At 33.4% G+C, this 8,515-nt stretch overlaps 1 protein-coding gene across 1 annotated transcript in view; it reads left to right on the top strand.

Annotated features, from left to right (window-relative positions):
• Positions 1–6,414, top strand: part of LOC122074226 (protein PHOSPHATE-INDUCED 1-like) — an 8,301-nt gene extending 1,887 nt beyond the window's left edge. The window contains exon 2 of the mRNA XM_042639075.1: positions 5,799–6,414. Within this exon, the coding sequence (XP_042495009.1) occupies positions 5,799–6,283 (485 nt within the window). The 3' untranslated portion in view covers positions 6,284–6,414. The remainder of the gene's footprint in view (positions 1–5,798) is intronic.
• Positions 6,415–8,515: the final 2,101 nt, after the last annotated feature.

Below are 8,515 nucleotides of genomic sequence, written 5' to 3'. Positions count from 1 at the left end.
TTGGAGAACCGTACGGTTTGGTTGCTTTATAAAAAAAAATGACAGAAAAGGAAGTACGGTTTTGGTTGTCTTTGACAAAAAAAAAAAAAAAAAAGGAAGTACGGTTTTGGTTGTCTTTGACAAGAAGAAAAAAAAAAGTGAAAAAAAAGGAAGTACGGTTTTGCTTGCTTTAAAAAAAAAATTCCTTTTACTGATTTTTTTTTTCTCTTTCCATGGGTGATTATGAAAAATCTAAACCTTCATGTTTCTTCGGTTTGAAGAATCGAATTGGTATATCAATGGGTCGGTAGACTTGGTACAGATAAAGGGTTAAAATAATAATAATAATAATTAAAGTTAAGGGTATTTCTATCTTATCCGAATTGGATTAGGTGGGATCAGTATCGACCCTGATTGAATATGGTTTTGTATCATATGACTGTTTGTAGCTGGTTATTATCCTCTTTTAACCTATCCGTCCTAATCCCAATTCCAAGTATCAAGTACTTGGTGACTCCTTTCAACTATAGCATTTAGTATGATATGACACATAGACATGGTTATGATGGGGCAAGCATTGTCTTGTTTGTAAAATTGATGTGAATTTTTTTCTTTTTTGACTTATTATCCGGTGGGATGCATAAGAAGGGTTAACATTTAAGGCAATGGAGGATAATATTTATTTTTATTTAATTTTTATTTTTTAAGGTTAAATGGGCTGAGCCTATGGGTGTTTGAAAGTTTGTTTTGGGTTGCCCATATTTATTTAAGTGTAATAGGTTGAAGCTTATGGGCCTAATTTGAAATAGGCTGAATTGAACCAAATTAAATCCAGTTTGGTAAACCAAATTAGATTGTAGACCACTATAATGTTGAACAGGTATGGTTCAAGCATTGTTTGATTAGATCCAATGATCCGAATCAACATCGGTTGAGATCGATCCTACACTTGATCGTTTGGGACTTGGCATTGGTATTGTGTCATAGGTAAAATAATAATAGTAATAAAATTCAATGTCTTGATCAAGTCCCTTTAAAGTGATTAAATCCTAAACCAACCCAAAATCAAGATGAATCGGTTCTACCAAAATTGTACCATGATTGAACCTATTAGGTTGGTCAATTCAGATATCTAACATACTGACCTCGAAAATTGAACCATTTGGGTTTTCCAATGGGTCATCACCCACGGGGAAAAGTCATCAACATTGACCGATGTTAATCGGGAAAGTATTTATTTAAAAAAAAAATCGATTATTTTTGTATTTAGTCATAGAACCAATTGGTCATTGATTAATGTGTTAAAAATTAACTATGTTTTTTGATATTGTGAAGAATTTTATCGTTTGAAATTGTCTTATATGGTAATGATCAATTTTCACATAATGTCTAATGAGGTTTTTTTTTTTAGATTTAAAACAATTATTTTGAGAGTCCCAAGGCCTTGTGAATAATAAAATACCATTGGTTTTCATGATATCACTTTATCATGTCCTTGGGATGTTGTGGATAATTACTTAACTGGTCAAACTAGTGGGAGTATGTAATTATATATTCTGAAATGTTGTCTATAGTTCGACCAGTGGATGTATGTTCAATATACTGGGTTGAATTTAAAACAAGAAAATAAGACCCAGATTTTGTGTTCCATAATTGTTTTGGAACATCTATAGTGTTTGTCTTTGTTCTATAGTGACTTTAGAATTGCATTTCTATTTATGCGTATTTTTTTTCGCATTGGTTTATCATTATTATGATATTAAAAAAGGTCATTTATGAATGACATAAGCAGAAAATTAATGGTCTTTTATGTTTGCATGTCATATTTAGAATACTCTATGATGAATAAATATATTGGTTAAGTTGGGTGTAAACTTTCGCACATGTTTAGCTGCAAAACACATTTCTAGGGAACCATGAAAGGGTGATGTGGATTCCACCAAAGTGACGTATCTTGTTCTTTTATGGTTTTCCCTAGGGCAGCATAGTAGATGACATTTGTCTAAAGATGATGTCACCAAAGTTAAAGAAAAATAACAGTAACCTAAGGATTCTGATCCCAAAGGTAAGGGGATCTCAAAAGTTATTGTTCTTTTCACAGTTAATACAAGAAAATGAGAGGACCAGTGTATTCCTGTCTTAAAGGATAAGGATATAGTTTCAGCTATAACTCTTGAGTGATATAGTCATTACAGTGAATGCAAATGAATCTTACCAAGTTAAACTTTCTTATTGGTGTAGTCTATTTAAATCGATTTTTTGTGAAGATTCTTATAGCTAGAATTGACATCTTAAAGATTAATATTAGTGATGATATCTATACTCACATTTTAGATGTTATGACACAAGATCATCCTACGTTGCTTCTACATGTTGATGATTTATTAACTATTTTCAGCATAGTTTCAATGAAAATCAGTTTTGAAATCTACTGATTGGATAGACCATAAACAGTTTATGCAAGTGAAATCAAAAATCATTTCATTTTAGTTTATTAAAATGATTTATGTAATCTATTTATGTTGTTGACTATTTTGATCATGTTTGTTCAAGCTAAAAGTTAGGTCCAGTTAGACTATGAACTGATTTTGACTCATATAACTGATATTTTTAATGGGTCATCTGGTTTTCACTCTCTTATATTAGTGGGAGAATAAATTATTATCCTATTGAGGGTGATAGATGTATTATACATGTTTTATTATGTATACTACACTTATCGTTTCATGAATTTTAAGTCAATCTGGGGTATTTTGATATTTTCTTCGATATTATATTTATCATCCGTGACATCAGGTTTCGTCACAAGACACATAATTATGAGTTTTGACACCTATTTATGATTCAAAATATCACAAGTGCATTGTTTAAGTAATATTTCTTCGAATTTATATGTCATATTTGTACTTATGATAAAGTTCAATTTTATTGAAAATTCATCGAGATAAAAGAGATATATTATATTTTAATGATTTCAATGAACTCATTGAAGTTTTAGTGGCTTGTTGGTATAAAGCCTATGAAGTTGTTTATACTTATCATGGATCTAAGCCAACATTACCTTTATTTATTAAAGGCCTATTGTTGTTTTTAGCCTATAAGTTATTCGATTCATGTGCCCTATTAGCTAAATAATTTTCTTTTGACTTAAAGAAATAATGGAGTTTATTATGATTGACTTTAAAGTTTATGAACTAATATTTTTGTTGGATATTAAAGTCATTTGGGTTGAAAGTTCATATTTGTATACAACTTTGTATATCTAATGAATTATGGATAAAGTAACATATTTCATGTGTTTTTTGTTATCATGAATAAATATTATGAAATTTCATATTTAACATGTTGTCATTATAGAAAATACATATTTAGATTTTTATTTATTTATTGTAATGGCTGGAAGTACAAAACTGTCATACTAAGAATGTATTCACTTTGATAACTGTTAAATTATGGTATTACCATATTGATTATTAAGGTTTATAATTGATTACTTTTGTGGGCTTATGTTGAATATTTTATCAATTAAATACTGAAATAGCTCATCTTATTGTTTGCATCCAAAATCTAAACCCACGGGCATTTGGTAGCAATCCAAGTCTATAGGTTTTCATAATTTCAGTGATTATGTTTCCACTTAGTGGGCTAGTTACTAAGATTGTAAAATTACTATTGACTATTCAGGATGGGTTGCAATCAAGGAGACCATATGGTGAATGATGTGCTCTTACCACCACAGGTGAGTCTTCATTTGGTCGATTTCGCTTGATAGTGTGAGGGTGACATTTTGGGCTTGATAGCTTTGGAGGTTCTTGTCTTACCACCACAGGTGACGGAATCTTCAAAGTGGTGTTGTTTTGAGCGTCTCGCTTTACATGTGAAAGATTCCACTACGTGTTGGGCGATCTTGCCACCACAGGTGTGACCCCGATAACGTCGGATCTTTCCTCAGTTTCTGTTTTCCTATAGTTATTGAAAACAATACTGGGATAAATCTGATTAATAGCCCAATTAGTCAGATTTAATTATATTGTTAGAAAGTTTAATATGTCTTTTGTTCTTGTATATTGTATATTTTGGTAAATATGTATGATTATATTTGTCAGCTTTGAATTCTTAGCTATTTTCTGTTAAAAAAGTTTGAATGGTTCAAATTTTAAGGAATGGAACTAATCCTTTAATATTTCTTTGGCTATTATGATAATAAATTTTAATCTTGAATTGATGTGCCTCCTAAGCCAGTGGTTGTTAATTATGTTCAAGCTAAGGTTCTTTATGAAAATGGGAGGAATCGAATAGGTCTATCTAAAGATCAGTGGGAGTAAACTCATGAATCATAAATTTCTGTAGAACTATATTATTACAAATTGTTGACTCTATATCTAAACCATTGAGGATGTTCTGTGACAACTCCACTGCGGTTTGTTTCTCTCATAACCGTAAAAGTACTTTAGGCTCTAAACACATTAACATTAAGTAATTTTTTGTCAGAGAGAAAGTTCAAGAGTCACAGATTACAATGGAACATATTGCTACAGAAAACATGATTGCAGATCATCTTACTAAGGGCTTGACTCCAAAAGTCTTTCAAGAGCTTATCACTAATATGGGACTTGTTAGTTCTTTTGATGTATTTTATTAGTGGGAGTTTTGCTCAATATATTCGCATTTGACTTTAAGTTTTAGTTTATACATATGATGCATTATTATTCTTCTCAAGAATATATATGCATTTTTATTATGACCATTTGTTTATGTGTATACACTAATTTATTTACCTCCTACAGAAAATTGAGGTTATATGTGGTGTATTTACCTCATTTGGTATCTGAGGTTCCAGTCAATACACACACATCCAGTCGCTAGCAAAGCCTCGTTTGATTGAGGCTTAGTGCTAGTATTGTGGGACATCAGGACCCAATCCCAATGAGCTTCTTTGATTGAAGCTTAAGCTTTTGGGAGACGCTTGTCGTTAATGAAACCTTCGGTATCTGTCTCATAGGGCTCATTTGGTTTTTGAACCAGGACCAATTTGGAAATAGACATGATAATCACTATTGCATATGATTTCCATACCACACTTTTATACTGCTCAGCCCAAGTCAGTGATGTTATGAGCACTTTGACGTGTGTTGTCTCATATCGCTTTAGATGTGATGATCAATACGGTTGGGTGTTTGTAATTCTCATTCGGACCAAGGCATTTGGTTTAAGGTGCACTCCATTCGACACTATTTTTGTTTGTGGCCACATTCAGTTTATCTAAATCGAAGAGTCATTTTAAATAAATTTTAAAATCTAAAACTTGTGACATATGCTGCTCAAGTGGGAGATTGTAAGATTTCCTATTATGTGGGCTAACATAGTCAAAGATTTGTTTCCAAAATCGGTTTAGTGGTGTTGACTAAAGATGGAGTAAGTAGAAAGAATCTAATATTATTGGTAAGTGATCTCTATGGAGATATTAGATTCTATTAGCACACCTTAATGTTATGAAATATTTATTACTATGTGTGGACCTAAGGTATTGTTTCCTTAATGGGGAGGAAACCCTAATTTTATTGCAAGGTTGGTCCCTACCCTCACCCCTATATATAGTTATCACTGACCCATTAAGTGAGGCTAACGATCAAAAGCAAAAGGGAAAGAGGGTAGACCAGGCCAACATTGATCATGTTGTACGAGGAGCATACAAGAAGACATTGAGGAGTTCTTATTCTTCAGTCATTGATTCAAATATGCCTAAAACTTGTTTTTGTAGTGTTTGTCGTGAATGCTTATCGATCTTCATGAATCGTTCCGTATTTATTTTCTTTCAGTTCTGACAGCCGCAGATGTCACCGTCGAGAGCTTCTGTATGGATACATGCGGAAGCCATGGTTCCCAAGGCAAGAAATCGAAGTTCGCTTACATCTGGGTTGGTAACTCAGAGACTCAGTGCCCGAGTCAATGTGCTTGGCCCTTCCACCAGCCCACCTATGGTCCTCAGAACCCACCATTGGTCTCCCCAAACAATGATGTGGGCATGGATGGAATGGTTATGAATCTGGCTAGTCTCTTGGCTGGAACTGCTACTAACCCTTTTGAGAATGGTTTCTATCAAGGCCCGGCTGAGGCACCATTGGAGGCAGCTTCAGCTTGCCCTGGTATCTATGGAAAGGGGGCTTACCCTGGTTATCCAGGGGATCTGTTGGTGGATCCAACTACTGGTGCTAGCTACAATGCCAACGGTGCAAATGGAAGGAAGTACTTGCTTCCAGCTCTGTTTGATCCTTCCACATCCTCATGCTCTACACTTGTCTAAGAATTAGGGAGAAGAACCAGAAAGTTGTATATAGATATCATACAAGCAAGTATGGTTATAGGTTTTTAGATTTATGTGTGATGTAATTCGTTGATTCATTAATTTATTCATTCTATTATTTTTTGGATAAACAGAGTCTTTGCTGGTGACATCGATGAATAATGAGAATGGTAGCAAGTTATTACTATACTCTATATGAAACCAAGGTTGATCAGTAGTTTATAGAATTTTTTTTTTCTTTCTAATATATACACCTGTTTTATGAACTTTTGGGGATTAAAAATCGGTTGTAATTGGATAATCTTAACCTTTCGATGAACAAATTGTTTCTAAAAAATTCTTTTAATGTTGGAAGGAAAAATATGATACCATAAACAAAGAAGAGTAGAGATTAAAAATCATAAAATTGAATGGAGACAATTATTTTGTTTAGTCAATTGTGATAGTTGGTTTATAGATATTAATAATTTTGCATATGAATTTGGAAAACAGTGTAAACATTTCTCTCCTTTATTCATTTGTCAAATTTTAAGCCATATCATGGTATACTGGTTGGTATACAGAGCTTACCATATTGTAAACATTGAAAAATGATTGAAAACAAAGGATTTGATAGTACATGTTTGACAACTAAAACTACAAGCAAATCAACTCTGCTATAGAAGGTGAACCATTCCATACCCATTTGATGTCCCGTGGCCTTCCGTGGCCTTGGTACTCTGTAGTGGTGTTCTATCTTTTGAAATCAGCTCACCAATTGAAGAAGCTCCCAATCAGATATCTTTATAGAATTTGATATTGTCATCGTTGCCCGCAATACAACGTTCATTGCAGAAACAAAGGACCAGGCCTTTTTTATTCCAACCCAAATAGAAGAAGAGAAATATCCTAACCTGAAATCTCCATTGCTGGTAAAAAAAAAACCGATCTCTCATAAAAGATGCATAAATCAAGTCTTCCATCTTAATAATCCAACACATCTTAGCAAGCAGTGCAAGATTAACATCCCTAAGTTTACAAATATCTAAACCACTTTTGCCTTTTGGTCTGAACATAAAATTCTTCATTCCCTCCCCATAAAAGTGATCAGTGATGAAGGCCATAAGTAAATTGAGAAATTGTGAAGAGAATATCTGTGACCACAAACTTTACCAACTCCACCCTTCCCATCATATAAAGATGCTTTCCCCCCCCCCCCAACCCAACCCAACCCAACCCAACCCAACCCAACCCAACCCCGGGCTTCACCTTAAATTTTTATCACCAATTGAAGAAGTTCTTGCAGAAGCTAGACTAAACTAGGCTAGGCTGGCCTCACTGGCTAGTTCTACCTTGGTCCGATGGTGTAGGACTAGCTCTTCAGCAACCCTTATAGGCTTTGACACAATTGGACATTCGTAGCACCTTAAGGTGGGAGCATTGGTCTTCAAATATTTCGGCTATGTGAACCGATCAAGCCTGCATCATTCCCCCTTGTGAGAAAGTTTTCGTCTCTGGATTTAAATCATCGTTATCATCGTTTATGTCACCCATATAGGGTGTCAAATGCCGAATATTGAAAACATCATGTGTCTTCATGTGAGGTGGAAGCTTGAGCGTATACAATATAATTAAACATTCCTCTTCGAAAGCAGTCTATCTTTCAAGAAACAATGTCAAATTTCTAATTTCAAGGTCTCCATAAATTTTAAAACAATCCTGGTCAAATGAGTATGCACTAAATTTAAAATTTTCTTATGCTTATATTGTATGCTCATATTTGTATATGTATTAGCTTTGGTATATCAAATTTCAATGATATTTCTATTAGTTTTGTATATAAATTCATATGTTATACAATATATTTAAATGAAAATATATTAGTTTCAAGAAAAGGGTTAGGAAGGAGTTGTTGCTTCCGATGCTTGAAAAGTTTAAAGCCCATATGGTTAGATGGAAGGGTAAGCTTTATCAATAGTAGGGAGGGTGGACCTTTTGCGATTGATGATTAACATTCCTATCCTTTTTTTTTTCCTATATAATGATAGTCGTCATCTATGGTAAAACGAATGGAGTAATGGGTATGGTATTTCTTTTGGAAGAGTATGTTAGAATATTTCTATGTGGACTTATATTAATTGGATTTTTTGTGCTTTAATAAAACCTTACTAGTTATTTAGTCTAATTAAGTGAGACATACGAGCTTTAATTAGTTTAATATGAACTCACTAGTGTGAACTTTAGTTAACCATT

This window comes from Macadamia integrifolia, chromosome 3, assembly GCF_013358625.1.
Source record: "Macadamia integrifolia cultivar HAES 741 chromosome 3, SCU_Mint_v3, whole genome shotgun sequence".
NCBI classification, from domain to species: Eukaryota; Viridiplantae; Streptophyta; class Magnoliopsida; order Proteales; family Proteaceae; genus Macadamia; species Macadamia integrifolia.
The sequence above is the reverse complement of the archived record's forward strand: the minus strand, read 5'-3'. Positions and strand labels throughout refer to the sequence as shown.